The sequence below is a fragment of the Thalassophryne amazonica genome, chromosome 17 (genome assembly GCF_902500255.1).
Source record: "Thalassophryne amazonica chromosome 17, fThaAma1.1, whole genome shotgun sequence".
NCBI classification, from domain to species: domain Eukaryota; kingdom Metazoa; phylum Chordata; class Actinopteri; order Batrachoidiformes; family Batrachoididae; genus Thalassophryne; species Thalassophryne amazonica.
Window position 1 is genome coordinate 2,162,913 of NC_047119.1, and position 20,301 is coordinate 2,183,213.

At 41.2% G+C, this 20,301-nt stretch overlaps 1 protein-coding gene across 1 annotated transcript in view; it reads right to left on the bottom strand.

Moving 5' to 3' along the window:
• Positions 1-17,797, bottom strand: part of ddx56 (DEAD (Asp-Glu-Ala-Asp) box helicase 56) — a 33,731-nt gene extending 15,934 nt beyond the window's left edge. Inside the window, exons 1-4 of the mRNA XM_034192663.1 lie at positions 17,673-17,797; positions 5,875-6,036; positions 5,091-5,245; positions 2,233-2,403 (exon numbers count right to left, since the gene is read on the bottom strand). Coding sequence (XP_034048554.1) covers positions 2,233-2,403; positions 5,091-5,245; positions 5,875-6,036; positions 17,673-17,729 — 545 coding nt within the window. The 5' untranslated portion in view covers positions 17,730-17,797. The remainder of the gene's footprint in view (positions 1-2,232; positions 2,404-5,090; positions 5,246-5,874; positions 6,037-17,672) is intronic.
• Positions 17,798-20,301: the final 2,504 nt, after the last annotated feature.

Sequence of the window (20,301 nt, forward strand, 5' to 3'; positions counted from 1 at the left end):
ACTCAAAACCTGAATTAATCTTTTTAGTCACATAGTACTACTATTATTCTGAACACTACTGTATATGGTGCTCACACCGGATACTGACTGGTTTTCTGACATAGAAAACAAACAAAATAATAAAACACTTAACATGCTGCACTGTAAATTCATTCCAATGTGAATGACAAGAGATGTAATCCAATTAAGTGAACTTTTAATGAAAAAAGTTTATATTTACACTTATTATATTAACACTTTACACGTCTCAGTGTTAATCTGTGTGACGGCAGCTCTCTGCTGCTCAGACTGTAACTACTATACAACCCCTGGCAAAAATTATGGAATCACAGGCCTCAGAGGATGTTCATTCAGTTGTTTAATTTTGTAGAAAAAAAGCAGATCACAGACATGACACAAAACTAAAGTCATTTCAAATGGCAACTTTCTGCCTTTAAGAAACACTACAAGAAATCAGGAAAAAAAAAATTGTGGCAGTCAGTAACGGTTACGTTTTTAGACCAAGCAGAGGGAAAAAAAATATAGAATCACTCAATTCTGAGGAAAAAAATGATGGAATCATGAAAAACAAAAGAACGCTCTAACACATCACTAGTATTTTGTTGCACCACCTCTGGCTTTTCTAACAGCTTGCAGTCTCTGAGGCATGGACTTAATGAGTGACAAACAGTACTCTTCATCAATCTGGCTCCAACTTTCTCTGATTGCTGTTGCCAGATCAGCTTTGCAGGTTGGAGCCTTGTCATGGACCATTTTCTTCAACTTCCACCAAAGATTAAGATCCGGACTATTTGCAGGCCATGACATTGACCCTATGTGTCTTTTTGCAAGGAATGTTTTCACAGTTTTTGCTCTATGGCAAGATGCATTATCATCTTGAAAAATGATTTCATCATCCCCAAACATCCTTTCAATTGATGGAATAAGAAAAGAGTCCAAAATATCAACGTAAACTTGTGCATTTATTGATGATGTAATGACAGCCATCTCCCCAGTGCCTTTACCTGACATGCAGCCCCATATCATCAATGACTGTGGAAATTTACATGTTCTCTTCAGGCAGTCAACTTTATAAATCTTACTGGAACGACACCAAACAAAAGTTCCAGCATCATCACCTTGCCCAATGCAGATTCGAGATTCATCACTGAATATGACTTTCATCCAGTCATCCACAGTCCACAATTGCTTTTCCTTAGCCCATTGTAACCTTGTTTTTTTTCTGTTTAGGTTGTTAATGATGGCTTTCGTTTAGATTTTCTGTATGTAAATCCCATTTCCTTTAGGCGGTTTCTTACAGTTCGGTCACAGACGTTGACTCCAGTTTCCTCCCATTCGTTCCTCATTTGTTTTGTTGTGCATTTTCGATTTTTGAGACATATTGCTTTAAGTTTTCTGTCTTGACGCTTTGATGTCTTCCTTGGTCTACCAGTATGTTTGCCTTTAACAACCTTCCCATGTTGTTTGTATTTGGTCCAGAGTTTAGACACAGCTGACTGTGAACAACCAACATCTTTTGCAACATTGCGTGATGATTTACCCTCTTTTAAGAGTTTGATAATCCTCTCCTTTGTTTCAATTGACATCTCTTGTGTTGGAGCCATGATTCATGTCAGTCCACTTGGTGCAACAGCTCTCCAAGGTGTGATCACTCCTTTTTAGATGCAGACTAACGAGCAGATCTGATTTGATGCAGGTGTTAGTTTTGGGGATGAAAATTTACAGGGTGATTCCATAATTTATTCCTCAGAATTGAGTGAGTCCATATTTTTTTCCCTCTGCTTGGTCTAAAAAGTAACCGTTACTGACTGCCACAATTATATTTCCTGATTTCTTATAGTGTTTCTTAAAGCCAGAAAGTTGCCATTTGAAATGACTTTAGTTTTGTGTCATGTCTGTGATCTGCTTTTTTTCTACAAAATTAAACAACTGAATGAACATCCTCCGAGGCCAGTGATTCCAAAATTATTGCCAGGGGTTGTATAAATATTTGAAGAATTTTCAGAAACCAAACTTGCACCGAACTGTGAAATCTGTGGACCTTGACACCCTGAATATATAAATATATAAAGCACAGGCAGTCGGTGAAATCAGATTTGAAACTAATCTATTTTGAACCGGCAGTCTGAATGAAACCTAATAGATGGATTATGCATACATAATATTCAAACTAAATCAACCTAATAAAAAATTAAAAAAAAAACTAATAAATAACAGAAGGTGTGTTCTGACCATAACAACTTTTTAAGGTCTGCCTCAAAACCAAAGGAGAAAAGCAGATCAGCTTCATCGATGACCAATGTCTCAAGGGATGAACGCAAGACCAAGTTTTGGGCGTTGAGGTGGGCCAGCACACGGGATGGTGTACCCACAACCACATCAGGTTTCTCCATTAACAGAGGTCTGTCAAACAAAACACAAGACATCAACCAACGTATCATCATCAAACAAATAAACACATCCTTTAACAGATCATAAGCATTATGTGACTCAAATCTTAGAATCTATTCTGTGCTTTATGCATTTTTTGTTCAATTAGTGGCAGATGAAAATATCTGAGTTCCTCCATGGCACGAGAGTCATGTCACTCTGAGCACATTTGGGCTGCTTGGACAAGACTGGCACAGAACAGCATTTTCCAGCTCACATCACTTTCTGACAACTTTGCACAAACAGTTGTGGACTTAACTTTACATACACCCAAATTATTTTACCTTAATGCACATCTTCATTTTGTGCGCTACTAAGTGGAGTTCCACTGAAATCAACCAACTGCTATAAAAGGAATGGCATTTAAAGAACACTGATAGATAGGGAGATTCCTACATAACTCCCCCCTACACAAAGGTTTGGGGGGGGGGGGGGTTATTCACACACAACACTCAATACTTTGTTGATGCACCTTTGGCAGCAATTACAGCCTCAAGTCTTCTTGAATATGATGTCACAAGCTTGGTGCACCTATATTTGGGCAGTTTGGTCCATTCCTCTTTGCAGCACCTCTCAAGCTCCATCAGGTTGGACGGGGAGCGTTGGTGTACAGACATTTTCAGATCTCTCCAGAGATGTTCAATCAGATTCAGGTCTGGGCTCTGGCTGGGCCACTCAAGGACATTCACAGAGTTGTCCTGAAGCAACTCCTTTGATATCTTGGCTGTGGGTTTAGGGTCATTGTCCTGCTGAAAGATGAACCGTCGCCCCAGTCTGAGGTCAAGAGCGCTCTGGAGCAGGTTTTCAATCAATCAATCAATCAATCAATCAACTTTTTTCTTATATAGCGCCAAATCACAACAAACAGCTGCCCCAAGGCGCTCCACATTGCAAGGCAAGGCCATACAATAACCATGAAAAACCCCAACGGTCAAAACGACCCCCTATGAGCAAGCACTTGGCCACAGTGGGAAGGAAAAACTCCCTTTTAACAGGAAGAAACCTCCAGCAGAACCAGGCTCAGGGAGGGGCAGTCTTCTGCTGAGACTGGTTGGGGCTGAGGGAAAGAACCAGGAAAAAGACATGCCGAGAACGGGGGCAGAGATCGATCACTAATGATTAAATGCAGAGTGATGCATACGGAGCAAAAAAAGAAAGAAACAGTGCATCATGGGAACCCCCCCACAGTCTACGTCTAAAGCAACATAACCAAGGGATGGTCCAGGGTCACCCGATCCAGCCCTAACTATAAGCCTTAGCGAAAAGGAAAGTTTTAAGCCTAATCTTAAAAGTAGAGAGGGTATCTGTCTCCCTGATCTGAATTGGGAGCTGGTTCCACAGGAGAGGAGCCTGAAAGCTGAAGGCTCTGCCTCCAATTCTACTCTTACAAACCCTAGGAACTACAAGTAAGCCCGCAGTCTGAGAGCGAAGCGCTCTAATGGGGTAATATGGTACTACGAGGTCCCTAAGATAAGATGGGAACTGATTATTCAAAACCTTATAAGTAAGAAGAAGAATTTTAAATTCTATTCTAGAATTAACAGGAAGCCAATGAAGAGAGGCCAATATGGGTGAGATATGCTCTCTTTTCATCCAGGATGTCTCTGTACATTGCTGCATTCATCTTTCCCTCAATCCTGACTAGTCTCCCAGTTCCTGCTGCTGAAAAACATCCCCACCGCATGATGCTGCCACCACCATGCTTCACTGTAGGGATGGTGCCTGGTTTCCTCCAAACATGACGCCAAAGAGTTCAATCTTTGTCTCATCAGACCAGAGAATTTTGTTTCTCCTGGTCTGAGAGTCCTTCAGGTGTCTTTTGTCAAACTCCAGGTGGGCTGCCATGTGCCTTTTACTAAGGAGTTGCTTCCATCTGGCCACTCTACCATACAGGCCTGATTGGTGGATTGCTGCAGAGATTGTTGTCCTTCTGGAAGGTTCTCCTCTCTCCAGAGGAATGTTGGAGCTCTGACAGAGTGACCATCAGGTTCTTGGTCACCTCCCCGACTAAGGTCCTTCTCCCGCGATCTCTTAGTTTAGACGGGCGGCCAGCTCTAGGAAGAGTCCTGGTGGATCTGAACTTCTTTCAGTTACAGATGATGGAGGCCACTGTGCTCATTGAGACCTTCAAAGCAGTAGAAATGTTTCTGTACCCTTCCCCAGATTTGTGCCTCCAGACAATCCTGTCTCTGAGGTCTACAGACAATTCCTTTGACTTCATTCTTGGTTTGTGCTCTGATTGTCAACTGTGGGACCTTATATGTAGACAGGTGTGTGTCTTTCCAAATCATGTCCAATCAAATCAATTTACCCCAGGTGGACTCCAATTAAGCTGTAGAAACATCTCAAGGATGATCAGTGGAAACAGGAGGCACCTGAGCTCAATTTTGAGCTTCATGGCAAAGACTGTGAATACTTATGGATGTGTGATTTCTTAGTTTGTTTTACTGTTAATACATCTGCAAAAATCTCAAACATTTTTTGCATTGTCATTATGGGGTACTGTGTGTAGAATTTGAGGGAAAAAATCAATTTCATCCATTTTGGAATAACGCTGTAACATAACAAAATGTGGATAAAGTGAAGCACTGTGAATACTTTCTGGATGCACTGCACATCCAAACAGCACTTTAAAAGCCTCGACTCCTGAACCAACTAACCTCTGTGTCGATAAGTCGGCCTTGCCAGATATATCAGCCACTTTGACGTCCCTCCAGCAGTAGGCAGTTAGTTGGCGCATCATAGTCTGAACCTGTTGTCCCAGCTCCTTGGTTGGAACAAGGATCAACGCTCGGACATCCTGCTCACGAACACTCTGAAGATAACACCAGCAACCACAAGGACATGAGTTCAGAGAGCAGAGCTGATGAAGTGTACATTAAAGAGAAAAACTACAAATTCATAATCTGTCATAGCAACGGTTCTAGAATGTTATACAAATTCTTAACCTTTTACATAAATAGTCGTTTAATTATGTGAGAGAAACACAGTGGAGCCTTTTTCTCCCTTGGCTGACACAGTAGTGCTTCCCAAACGTTGCAGTGTAACTCATTTTAAAAATTATTTGATATTTCTCAAATATAATGAATATTACAAAAATGTAACACTACCACGGTGCACAAAAAACAATTCTTTCTTTGCCTGACAAAAATGTGACCATTTGTATGTTATGTAACATTCAAATCTCTAAATGTCAATGTCCTGAAGTTGAGTCTTCATAGATGCTTAATGATGAACCTTCTTTGTATACTGACCACTGAGCCAGTACACTGTAGACACAGTGAAATCTACAGGAAAGAACATTTTCTTGGCATAACAAAAGAAAAAGGAAAGAAGAAAAACAAAAAACAATAGTTCTAAGCACGGCATGAAAACATGATTCCAAGAAAAAAACATTTTAAATGATCAATACTGTGTGCAGCTGTGTGTAACTACTATTTGCACCTGTTTAGAGGTGAGTATGCGCTGCACAACAGGGATCGCATACGATGCAGTTTTTCCAGATCCAGTTCGAGCTTGAGCCAGCAGGTCTTTGCCCTCCAGGCCCAAAGGGATGGCCTTCTCCTGGATCAGAGTGGGCTGTGACCAACCCAAGTCAGCAACAGCCTAAGATCATGACAACAATTTAGAAAGGTAAAACATATACAACTGCAGCTTCTTATACAGGATGTGTGGAAATGTCTCGATTTTAAGACAGGGTTCACCATTTCTGATCATTCTACGTAAGGCTGTGCTCCTGGAGATCATCTGACCTACACATTTTCTGACCATCTCCATTCCACCCAATGTTAATTAAAGTAGTCAGGGGTGCTCAGCCAATGAGGAGCGAGAAAACACCACACTTGACTCATCAGCTGTGGCTGCAGCTGGCACATGGATGAAATTCATTTTTTTCCTCTCAACGTCCTTAATCCCCTAGTTACTCCTGGTGTGTAGTGAGCACCTTACATGGCAGCACCCCGGCACCGGTGTGTGAGTGAGTTTGTGTGAATGTGAGGCATAATTGTAAAGCGCTTTGAGTGTCTGATGCTGATGGATTAGTACTATATAAATGCAGTCCATTTACATGTAGAACATCATGTCAGGGGCAGCCTCCATTCAATTTAAATTTTAATTTATTAATTTATATAGCGCCAACTCACGACAAAGTCACCCCAAGGCGCTTCACACAATTCACAACACCACAAATTAATCTAAAATCAAAATTAAAAGCAAGAAAAACACAATAAAAAGATAAAACACAGAAGAATAAAAGGAAATTACAAAGCAAACACAAACAAATTAAATTAATAAGACAGTCTAAAAAAGTGGGTCTTCAAGTCTTGATTTAAAAGTCTCCAACGTGTCAGACTGCTGAATAATAGCAGGTAGACTGTTCCGAAGAGTCGGACCACGGTAGGAGAAGGCTCTATACCCCACAGACTTCTTGTTCATCCTCGGAACACACAGAAGCCCTGTGAACGCAAGGGCCTCGCAGGTACGTAGGGCTTAACCAAGTCCGCCAGGTAGGAAGGTGCCAGTCCATGAACAATTTTATAAACCAACAATAAAACTTTAAAATTTGCTTTTTTATTTTTGCAATTTGCTTTTATATTTTAAAGGGATATGAAAGAACTTAAAGGGTATTTGTAGGGTTATCTATTCTGATGGTGATTTGGATTCTGCTTATTAATTCTGGACTCAACTGTCCATTTCCAATCTAAAAACAGTGAAAAGTCAAATGATTACATAACCAAATTGCTTAACTCACATTAGTGGAGATACCCTGGATTTGGTCCTCATTCATGATATCAAGGTCACAAATATTGACACTGTGTCTCTTGCATCAGTGGTTTCAGATCACTCACTTATTAAGTTTACAGTGTCTTTGTCTCGTCCACTGGAACACGTAGCACATCGCGTAAGGGCGGGGTAGCCTCGTTTTACTTTTACATTAGAAGAGATGAGTTGACAGGGTATGAAAATTTTAAAGGGTATTTGTAAGGTTTATCTATTCTGATGGTGATTTGGATTATGCTTATTGATTCTGGGCTCAACTGCGCAGCATAGTCTCATTTGTAGGTAGGCGATAAAGGGGTTAAATGAAAGAGCATGTGATGCAAAAATTGTATACCCGGTGTTCTGTTGAGATGTGAGGTCTTGTTGAATTGTGTGTCTCATCGCGTAAATCGACACTTCCGCATCCCCACAATATTGTGCTGTAAATACAGCGTACACATGCAAATTTTAAGTTTTTAAAATTGCAAAGCCACTTGTTGTATTTTCTTTTCTCGGTCAGGGAGTTCAATGCATTAAAGAGAGGCACGTCAACCTGACGCGGGGAGGTGTGAATGTCTGGCTAGAGAGAACTGTGCATGCACAGTTTTGCGGACGGCTGGCCTCTCAACAGGAATGACATCTCATCAGAACACCGGGGACAGCCCCATTATCATTATTCACATTAAATCTCACTAAAACTTACCGACATGACCTCTCCCCCTTTGCCTCATCTTCCCTTCTCCACTGGGAACCGAAAAAAAAAAATTCCACTTTTCACAACTGCTTCAGTGATTGCAGACAAAAAAGTACACCATCTTTCCGCAAGAAGTGATGCAGTGGTCAAATGTCAAGATATCACGCAGGGGTTCAAATGAGGCAGCGCTGCCCCATTGCCTATTTCCACTCCAAAAATGGTAAAAAGTCAAATACAGAGCCAAATATCCACCCTGCTCAGAGTGCCGCTCTCACTGGACAGACATCTCTGCTATTTTAGCATTGTGGGATATCTCGCACCCACAGACTGAGCTCGCCCCACCACTTAAACCATCCTACTCAGTGTGCCACTCTCGTTTGAGCAAAAACACACAGAATGTATCTCTTTGTCCCAGATAGACCTCTTTCAGTGCAGCTTCTTGTTCTGACTTTAACACCAAGTTAACACCCAAGTCTTTCATCACCAACTGTAAACGGTCATCAAAACATTCGTATCTTTCTGAACTCTTCCGCATCAAACTCCATAGTGTCAATGTTTACAATGCTCATAAACTTTTAAGTTTCTTAAATATTTATTATGGCCACTCTTAAAACTTAAGTTATCTTTATAATTTTATTACTGGTAAATTTTAGAATTAATTGAGATGCGATATCCTCATTATCTCACAGGAATATGTCAGAATTATCTGGGAACTACTTTTTGCACAGGAATTCATCAAGCACGTTGGCCGCGGGTGCATACTAACACAGAATACCCAGAAACTGTGGAAAGTTGTTCGGCCAAAAAGAGAGCGTCCACTTTTAGCTCGTCATAAGCTAAGCTAGTGGCGCTTGTGAGAGTGTGCCAACATATCCATCTTGAGAATTAAGAGCCAACTTTTTTTTTTTTAAGGATCAGGTGGGCTGTGATTCAAGCCGACTCAGATTTCAATGAAACATGGCTCAGAGATGGAACCTACCAAGAAATGAACCTTCCCAATATTTCTCGACCAAAAACCAAACTGTGACCTTGCCAGCGGTCATCAAAGTTCAAGGCAAAGATGCGCAAAAACTGATATTTCATTAAATTCCCAGCTTTCAAGTGGTGTAACATTCAGCGCCATCAAGTCCCCAAGCTAGTTTAACTATCAGATGACTTATGGAGGCAAGCTCTTTCACCTTACATACATATTAGGTTGGGGGATCAATTAGGTTGGGGGATCAATGGCGTTGAATATAGGGGTGCTCAAAGTCTGGTCATTTTGTGAAATTGGCTGTATTTAAAGGCCCATAACCCTCTGCGCCATCAAGACCCCAACCAGATTTCAATGTTATCAACAAATATAGTCCCTACTCTATCAAATGCAACTGAAAAAACATTGGTGTCTTGATGGCACTGGTCACCAGGGGGCGCCAAAGTGTTCAACATGTTCAATTTTGAGGACGTTTAGCGCCACTTGGTGGCCTGCGCATCATCCTTTTTAACAAATTTTGCAGGAGTGGATAAACTAACATCACTACTTTATATAACAGTTTGCAGACTTTTGGGGACTCCTCTTATACTGGTTTACATGTGTATTGGCATCAGTTGCTATGGCAACAAGCATGTGAATATGTCCTGTTCAATAGAACATAATTTTCCTGAAGTTATTTTTCCCGTACCTAAATCTTCAAGTCTGCCAAGGGAAAGGGCAATTTGAGACACATCCAAGTGTCATGTATGAACTCCTGTACTGCAGATGATGCAGATCCAGAGACAAATGTCTGACCAATGACCTGATTTTAAAGGGGTATCAAATCAATATAAGAGGAGTCCCCCAAATTCTGCCAACTGTTATATAAAGTAGTATGTTGGTTTATCCACTCCTGCAAATTTTGAGAAAAAAAGGCAGATGGCGCGGGCCACCAGGTGGCGCTAAACTTCCTGATAATTAGGCACATCGACTACTGTGGCACCCCCTGATGGCCAGCACCATCAAGACCCCAATGTTTTTTCAGTTGCATTTGATAGAGTAGGGCCTATATTTCTTGATAAGATTGAAACCTGGTTGGGGTCTCGATGGCGCAAAGGATTATGGGCCTTTAAATACATCCAATTTTGCAAAATAACCAGAATTTGAGCACCCCTATATTCAGCACCATTGATCCCCCAACCTAATATGTATATAAGATGAAAGAGTTTGCCTGCCTATGTCATTTGATAGTTAAACTAGCTTGAGGATGTGATATCGCTAAATGTTACACCACTTAAAAGATGGAAATTTAATGAAAAATCAGTTTTTGCACATTTTTGCCTTGAACTTTGATGACCGCTGGCAAGGTCACCGTTTGGTTTTCGGTTGAGAAATTGTGGGAAAGTTTGTTTCTTGGTAGGTTCCATCTCTGAGCCACGTTTCGTTGAAATGTGAGTCGGCTTGAATCACACCCTAATGTAAACCTGCCTGAACTTTAAAAATATTGGCTCTTAACTGAATGCTTAACTCGCATTAGTGGAAATACCATGGTTCGTGGTATCACACTCACAAATATTGACATTGTGTCCCTTGCGTCAATGGTTTCAGATCACTCACTTATTACGTTTACAGTCTCTCTGCCATGTCCACTGGAACAAGACATTTATTATCATGACGATAGGTCAACTCCTCAACTACAATTGGGCTGTTTTACAATCAGGGTACATAATTGGATTTTAAAGACAAAGTTTGGTTTAATGACGAGGTGGAAATGACCAACAAAATTTTGTTTGCCATACATGGATAACTACTACTGGTCTGTCAGCAGCAATGGTCATTTGGTTTGATTTCCACATTTGTTTACCAGCAGAACTCTAATTAAACCAATTTTTACCAAAATATCTGTGTCATTTCCATAATGTCTAATTTTGATGGGCTGCCAGAACTATTAGGTAACCGCTAAATGGACCAATTTCCCTGTCAAAGCCTGCTGTATAACAATCTAACTCCCAGGATCATTGGTCAGTCGGGAAACTACTTGAAAGAGGCATTCAAAAATAACATGTCTTGTCTGTCAAAAATGTTCTCTCTGTAAATAGAGTTCATTTCAAACTCGAGCATCATTATGTGAATAATATTTTTTTTTTTTTGAAAGAGGTAATAACTGTCTGTGATGTCACAAAATGATGTGGACCTAAACTCTGTCAAACGTCTTAAATAGTGGGGTGTAACTCTCCGTCTGTCAAAAACCGCCCTCTCTGGAAATGCTTATAGTCATCACTATATGAGAATGCAAAAACACAATAGTAGTTGTACTCTTGAGTACATACAGTAGAGGCTTGCCTCTACTGGTGGTTGGCTCTCACTGCGGTATTGTATCACTTCCTGTTCCGGAGCACAGCGGTGTTTTTCTGTATCTGTTAGCTGTTTAATCTGCGCAGTTAGATTGATCTAGTTATCTAGATTACGATTTGTTTCCCAGTGTAATCTTTACGTGCCTTAACTAAAGCACTCCTTCTGCTGAATCACCTCTAAATTATTTACACATTATTCACTTTGCGTGTTTTTAGGAATCCGCTAGCTTAGCGTAGCTACTAGCTCTTAGCCGATTTAGCATGGCGGCTTCTCCTGTCTCTCCCGCACTTTTCTGCTCTGGGTGTGAAATGTTTAGTTATTCCTCGGCCTCCTTTAGCAGTAACGGCACTTGTAATAAGTGTAGCTTATTCGTAGCTTTGGAGGCCAGGCTGGGCGAATTGGAGACTCGGCTCCGCACCGTGGAAAATTCTACAGCTAGCCAGGCCCCTGTAGTCGGTGCGGACCAAGGTAGCTTAGCCACCGTTAGTTCCCCTCTGGCAGATCCCGAGCAGCCGGGAAAGCAGGCCGACTGGGTGACTGTGAGGAGGAAGTGTAGCCCTAAACAGAAGCCCCGTGTACACCGCCAACCCGTTCCCATCTCTAACCGTTTTTCCCCACTCGACGACACACCCGCCGAGGATCAAACTCTGGTTATTGGCGACTCTGTTTTGAGAAATGTGAAGTTAGCGACACCAGCAACCATAGTCAATTGTCTTCCGGGGGCCAGAGCAGGCGACATTGAAGGAAATTTGAAACTGCTGGCTAAGGCTAAGCGTAAATTTGGTAAGATTGTAATTCACGTCGGCAGTAATGACACCCGGTTACGCCAATCGGAGGTCACTAAAATTAACATTAAATCGGTGTGTAACTTTGCAAAAACAATGTCGGACTCTGTAGTTTTCTCTGGGCCCCTCCCCAATCAGACCGGGAGTGACATGTTTAGCCGCATGTTCTCCTTGAATTGCTGGCTGTCTGAGTGGTGTCCAAAAAATGAGGTGGGCTTCATAGATAATTGGCAAAGCTTCTGGGGAAAACCTGGTCTTGTTAGGAGAGACGGCATCCATCCCACTTTGGATGGAGCAGCTCTCATTTCTAGAAATCTGGCCAATTTTCTTAAATCCTCCAAACCGTGACTATCCAGGGTTGGGACCAGGAAGCAGAGTTGTAGTCTTACACACCTCTCTGCAGCTTCTCTCCCCCTGCCATCCCCTCATTACCCCATCCCCGTAGAGACGGTGCCTGCTCCCAGACTACCAATAACCAGCAAAAATCTATTTAAGCATAAAAATTCAAAAAGAAAAAATAATATAGCACCTTCAACTGCACCACAGACTAAAACAGTTAAATGTGGTCTATTAAACATTAGGTCTCTCTCTTCTAAGTCCCTGTTGGTAAACGATATAATAATTGATCAACATATTGATTTATTCTGCCTTACAGAAACCTGGTTACAGCAGGATGAATATGTTAGTTTAAATGAGTCAACACCCCCGAGTCACACTAACTGTCAGAATGCTCGTAGCACGGACCGAGGGGGAGGATTAGCAGCAACCTTCCATTCCAGCTTATTAATTAATCAAAAACCCAGACAGAGCTTTAATTCATTTGAAAGCTTGACTCTTAGTCTTGTCCATCCAAATTGGAAGTCCCAAAAACCAGTTTTATTTGTTATTATCTATCGTCCACCTGGTCGTTACTCGGAGTTTTTCTGTGAATTTTCAGGCCTTTTGTCTGACTTAGTGCTTAGCTCAGATAAGATAATTATAGTGGGCGATTTTAACATCCACACAGATGCTGAGAATGACAGCCTCAACACTGCATTTAATCTATTATTAGACTCTATTGGCTTTGCTCAAAAAGTAAATGAGTCCACCCACCACTTTAATCATATCTTAGATCTTGTTCTGACTTATGGTATGGAAATAGAAGACTTAACAGTATTCCCTGAAAACTCCCTTCTGTCTGATCATTTCTTAATAACATTTACATTTACTCTGATGGACTACCCAGCAGTGGGGAATAAGTTTCATTACACTAGAAGTCTTTCAGAAAGCGCTGTAACTAGGTTTAAGGATATGATTCCTTCTTTATGTTCTCTAATGCCATATACCAACACAGTGCAGAGTAGCTACCTAAACTCTGTAAGTGAGATAGAGTATCTCGTCAAAAGTTTTACATCCTCATTGAAGACAACTTTGGATGCTGTAGCTCCTCTAAAAAAAGAGAGCTTTAAATCAGAAGTGGTATAACTCACAAACTCGTAGCTTAAAGCAGATAACCCGTAAGTTGGAGAGGAAATGGTGTCTCACTAATTTAGAAGATCTTCACTTAGCCTGGAAAAAGAGTCTGTTGCTCTATAAAAAAGCCCTCCGTAAAGCTAGGACATCTTTCTACTCATCACTAATTGAAGAAAATAAGAACAACCCCAGGTTTCTTTTCAGCACTGTAGCCAGGCTGACAAAGAGTCAGAGCTCTATTGAGCTGAGTATTCCATTAACTTTAACTAGTAATGACTTCATGACTTTCTTTGCTAACAAAATTTTAACTATTAGAGAAAAAATTACTCATAACCATCCCAAAGACGTATCGTTATCTTTGGCTGCTTTCAGTGATGCCGGTATTTGGTTAGACTCTTTCTCTCCGGTTGTTCTGTCTGAGTTATTTTCATTAGTTACTTCATCCAAACCATCAACATGTTTATTAGACCCCATTCCTACCAGGCTGCTCAAGGAAGCCCTACCATTATTAATGCTTTGATCTTAAATATGATCAATCTATCTTTGTTAGTTGGCTATGTACCACAGGCTTTTAAGGTGGCAGTAATTAAACCATTACTTAAAAAGCCATCACTTGACCCAGCTATCTTAGCTAATTATAGGCCAATCTCCAACCTTCCTTTTCTCTCAAAAATTCTTGAAAGGGTAGTTGTAAAACAGCTAACTGATCATCTGCAGAGGAATGGTCTATTTGAAGAGTTTCAGTCAGGTTTTAGAATTCATCATAGTACAGAAACAGCATTAGTGAAGGTTACAAATGATCTTCTTATGGCCTCGGACAGTGGACTCATCTCTGTGCTTGTTCTGTTAGACCTCAGTGCTGCTTTTGATACTGTTGACCATAAAATTTTATTACAGAGATTAGAGCATGCCATAGGTATTAAAGGCACTGCGCTGCGGTGGTTTGAATCATATTTGTCTAATAGATTACAATTTGTTCATGTAAATGGGGAATCTTCTTCACAGACTAAAGTTAATTATGGAGTTCCACAAGGTTCTGTGCTAGGACCAATTTTATTCACTTTATACATGCTTCCCTTAGGCAGTATTATTAGACGGTATTGCTTAAATTTTCATTGTTACGCAGATGATACCCAGCTTTATCTATCCATGAAGCCAGAGGACACACACCAATTAGCTAAACTGCAGGATTGTCTTACAGACATAAAGACATGGGTGACCTCTAATTTCCTGCTTTTAAACTCAGATAAAACTGAAGTTATTGTACTTGGCCCCACAAATCTTAGAAACATGGTGTCTAACCAGATCCTTACTCTGGATGGCATTACCCTGATCTCTAGTAATACTGTGAGAAATCTTGGAGTCATTTTTGATCAGGATATGTCATTCAAAGCGCATATTAAACAAATATGTAGGACTGCTTTTTTGCATTTACGCAATATCTCTAAAATCAGAAAGGTCTTGTCTCAGAGTGATGCTGAAAAACTAATTCATGCATTTATTTCCTCTAGGCTGGACTGTTGTAATTCATTATCAGGTTGTCCTAAAAGTTCCCTAAAAAGCCTTCAGTTAATTCAAAATGCTGCAGCTAGAGTACTGACGGGGACTAGAAGGAGAGAGCATATCTCACCCATATTGGCCTCTCTTCATTGGCTTCCTGTTAATTCTAGAATAGAATTTAAAATTCTTCTTCTTACTTATAAGGTTTTGAATAATCAGGTCCCATCTTATCTTAGGGACCTCGTAGTACCATATCACCCCAATAGAGCGCTTCGCTCTCAGACTGCAGGCTTACTTGTAGTTCCTAGGGTTTGTAAGAGTAGAATGGGAGGCAGAGCCTTCAGCTTTCAGGCTCCTCTCCTGTGGAACCAGCTCCCAATTCAGATCAGGGAGACAGACACCCTCTCTACTTTTAAGATTAGGCTTAAAACTTTCCTTTTTGCTAAAGCTTATAGTTAGGGCTGGATCAGGTGACCCTGAACCATCCCTTAGTTATGCTGCTATAGACGTAGACTGCTGGGGGGTTCCCATGATGCACTGTTTCTTTCTCTTTTTGCTCTGTATGCACCACTCTGCATTTAATCATTAGTGATCGATCTCTGCTCCCCTCCACAGCATGTCTTTTTCCTGGTTCTCTCCCTCAGCCCTGGGCACTGGTACAAAGATGCTGCGCCTTCATGCAGATTTTCAAATGGCCGTGGATATTGTCATGGCAACCGTAACTATGTATTGGTAGGTTATTATTACGGTGCTGATGTGACATCCCAACCCTCACCCTAACCTTAACAGCTCAAATCTTACAGAGATACATAAACCCAAAGAATAACTGAAACAAGAAAAGTTGGTTGATCTGAAAGCAGTTAAAAAAAAAAAAAGTCTTCCGTCAGAGAATCGAACCCTTGTCTTCCACATAACAGGTGGGGATATTTACTACTATAATAACGAGGAGTTAGAAACCCACACACTGAGTGACACCACATCCATGATGGAGGCTGCCATAAGAACAGCCCCAAGATTTACAGTTACGACTACCATAACTATAACCACTTCCTTTTCAAATTTAGATTGTAATGGAAAGCAGAACAGACTTAGCCAGTGACACTACGTGTGCTCTTCTTAGCTGCACCTGCACTCTGCTGTCCCATTACATTACGGTTTATTTATTTTACAGGTTTATATAATATATAGTTTTGTCTATTTGACTTGTCTATTTTGTCTATTTGAAGTGTTTTTCTTTTCGCTCCAAAAACCCAGATCAAATTGCTTGTATGTGTGAACTTACTTGGCAATAAATTTGATTCTGATTTTGATTCAAACAACTCAGATTGCAAGGCGACTTCAAACCTACAAAAGATGAACTCAAAGCTGCACAGAGCCACTTACCTCTACTGGACTTTGTGTTTTTTTTTTTGTTTTTTTTTTTTACTATTTTACATACTGTGCAATAAAGTAATTAATTAATTAATTAATAAGAATTTGATCATTAGAATTAATTAATGAACTAATTAATAAGAAAGAAAAATACACAGCATTCTACAGGGCTCAAGGGTGGGTTGCACATTCATAATAACTTTATGGAAAAATAAACAAATAAATAAAATAAAATAATAATAAAAAAAAAAAAATCGCCCCCTCTGTTATTTCACAGAGTTGACAGGTCTGGCCGAGTGTGAAGCAGCTGGGATGAGGATCAGCTCCTCTAAATCTGAGGTCATGGTTCTCAGCAGTAAATTGATGGATTGCCTACTCCTGGTAGGAAATGATGTCTTGCCCCAAGTGAAGGAGTTCAAGTACCTCGGGGTCTTGTTCACGAGTGAGGAGACGATGGAGCATGAGATTGGCCGGAGAACTGGTGCAGCAGGGGTGGTGTTGCATTCACTCTACCGTACTGTTGTGACGAAAAGGGAGCTGAGCCAAAAGGTGAAGCTCTCCATCTACTGGTCAATCTTCGTTCCTACTCTCACCTGTGGTCATGAGAGTTGGATCACAACCAAAAGAACTAGACTGCAGGTACTAGTGGCCAAAATGACCTTCCTTAGGAAGGTGACTGGTGTCTCAATTAGAGATAAGGTGAGACGTTCAGTCATCCGTGGGGAGCTCGGAGTAGAGCCGCTGCTCCTTCATGTTGAAAGGAGCCAGCTGAGGTGGTTCGAGCATCTGGTAAGGATGCCCCCCAGGCGCCTCCCAAGGGTGTTCCAGGCACATCCATCTGGGAGGAGACCCCGGGGAAGACCCAGGACTAGGTGGAGAGATTATATCTCCACACTGGCCTGCAAATGCCTCAGGATCCTCCAGTCAGAGGTGGTCAATGTGGACCAGGAAAGGGAAGTCTGGGGTCCCCTACTGGAGCGGTTGCCCCATGACCCGAATCCTGATAAGCGGTTGAAGTCGAGTGACTGAGTGAAGAATCTACCTTACTCTACGCAAATACATATACAAGTACGTAGCCTGATGATCACGTGACCTATATTGACCAATGACAGAGACGCTACGTAGGGCTAGCCCACTGAACTCTACACTACTAGTGTAGTGGGCTAGCCACGTTTTATTTAAGTGCACTGACCGGTCACGTACCAACAAACAAGCTTACACCACTGGAAGGACATGTTGATTATTTATTTGCTCTCGCTGTATTCTTCAAACTTTAGCATCGGGTTAGCAGGTAGGCGTGACTGTAAAAATGTCACTAAAATGTCAAACGAATACTAAGACTGAGTTTAACTTTACGCACAATGTTATGTCTTACCTTTAACAGACGGTCGTCTAAACCCATCTCATGAAACTGTAACTTATCCGCAGCCATGTTCCCAGCGCGCGCACACGTGCGTCGCAAAATGTTTTCGTCAATCTTACGTCACGCTTCTGCTGCTTCTTCGTCTTCAGTTTTAGAGGCAGTTGACATCCAGCTTGAAGGCGTCGTATTGCCACCTACTGATCTGGAGTGTTGATACAATGAGTTTTTTATTTTTATTGTTTTTTTTTTTTTAAGAAGACTAGAACATAATAATATGCGAAAGACTTTGGACTAACTGCCGAAAGTCGAAAAAAGGAAAAATAGGATAAGAATATAGAAAGTGGTGTGATACTTTTCACATTTGAACAGTGTGACTGGTGAGTTATTTCAGCTTCTTTTTCACTTGGGGTCGCCACAGCAGATCTGATGTGGATCTGCATGTTGATTTAATTGTTCTAAATTAACATTTCCTTAAAGTGTGGATGAACTGTGGTGGCCAAGTGGTTAATGCGCTTGGTTTTCAGTGCAGAAGGCCACATTTCTCCATGTAATGTGGAGTTGCATCAGGAAGGGCATCCGGCATAAAATCTGTGCCAATTCAACATGCAGATCCACCTTGGATTTGCTGTGGCGACCCCGAGTGCAAACAAGGGAGCAGCCGAAGGGAGTTACTGTGGATGAACTGTCAGTGAGCTGTAACAGCATATGAACAATGTTCTGATAGCTATGGATTATTGTTTATCATTGATAATACATGTATAACATAGTATGACTAAGTTTCTAATCAATAGTCAATATGCTGAGCTGGCTGATATGATGGAGAGGAGAAAGGTACACATACTGTGTGTGCAAGAGACCAAGTGGAAGGGAAGTAAGAGCAGTTGGGTACAAGTTGTACCTTGGTGAGGACATTCACCTTATTCACCTTAGGGACACAAATGGTGATGGGGTAATTTTAAAGGAAGAGTATGTTAAAAGTGTGTTGGAGGTTAAGTAAGTGTCTGACAGGGTGATGAGTGTGAAGTTGGAAATTGAAGGGGTGATGATCAATATCATTTCATTTTTTTTTCAATTTATTTTCATTTATATAGCGCCAAATCACAACAGAGTTGCCTCAAAGCGCCTCACACAGGTAAGGTCTAACCTTACCAACCCCCAGAGCAACAGTGGTAAAGAAAAACTCCCTCTGAAGAAGAAACCTCAAGCAGACCAGACTCAAAGGGGTGACACCCTGCTTGGGCCATGATACAAACATAAATTACAGAACAATTCACGGACGAATATACAAGAAATGCTATTGGCGCACAGGACAGGAGGATCACCAACACGAATACAACTCCCATCTTTGGATGGAGCTGCACCTTAAACAGAGAGAAAAAAACAGAATCAGGCATCAGAAAGACAAAAAATACAGTATAATTTGTCAGCATTAAACAAGAAAAACAAGAAATACTAAGGTGATCGCCGGCCACTAACCCTAAACTTCACTAAAAGACCCAGAATTTATGTAAAGTTGAGGCTGCAACACGCTCCAATTGCTAATAAAATGAATTAAAAGAGTAAAAAGCGTAAAACAAAACTGTACCAGTATGCTGCCATATGAAAGGGAAAATAAGTGCGTCTTAACTCTGGACTTGAAAGTCTCCACAGAATCTGACTGTTTTATTGATGCAGGGAGATCATTCCACAGAACAGGGGCACGATAAGAGAAAACTCAGCCATCTCTGTGGAGAAATAGCAGCATGTGCTCACAGACCCTCAGTCTCTCCACACTGAGTTAAATATTAAGGGTGTGGGTGAAATCTGATAAAAAAAAAAAAACCCTCAAATAAAAAATTTCCATGTATTTTCTTAAATCTGTTTTAAAAATAGAAGCTTGAAAATCTTTGTGCTATTCCAAAGTCATTTTTGAACCTTTAGAACAACTGCATCCGTTTTGCAGAAATCTTTGGCTTTGAAGGCGTTAAATTAATTTACAGCGTTTTATGTTCAGTGACATTCATGCAGTTGAGATTCACGCGTGTCCAGTAAAATAAACAGTGATGACGCTGTTTTTTTTAAATTAAAGAATCCGACAAACAATCAGAGGAAAGGAGACACAAGGGAAATAAATCTAAACAGGGTGGATAGAGGAGGAAAGAAAGAGGACAAGAACAGAGTCAGTGGGAGAGGATGGAAAGTCGTGACCAGGAACAAGATGTCTGGGGGACAGGGGAGAGATGAGATGTCCAAGGGACACCCGGGTGTCTGCAACAGACATCAGACCTCCGGAGGAATTCTGATGAGTATGTAAACAGGAGCACATATTCTCCATAACCTTCACTGGCTCGCCATCAGCTACACAATCCATTTTAAGATCATGTCCCACCAACAAAATGAGACACATAAGAGGATCTGTCCGTCATCTGTTCTGACTTCACTGGAGCGCGCGGGGACTCCGCGGAGCTCCAAACGGCGCAGTGTCTCTTCGCTGAATTCCTCTCATCAGAATAACAAACTAATCTAACCTTTGTGCGTGTGGAGGGTGGTGGGTGTGTGTCACTGTCGGGGTCACGAGCGTGTGTCAACACTGAAGGATCGGATGATTTCTGTTTGTTCAGCCTCCACAACACCAGCTGCGCGCGCGCCCCCGGTCTGTCTG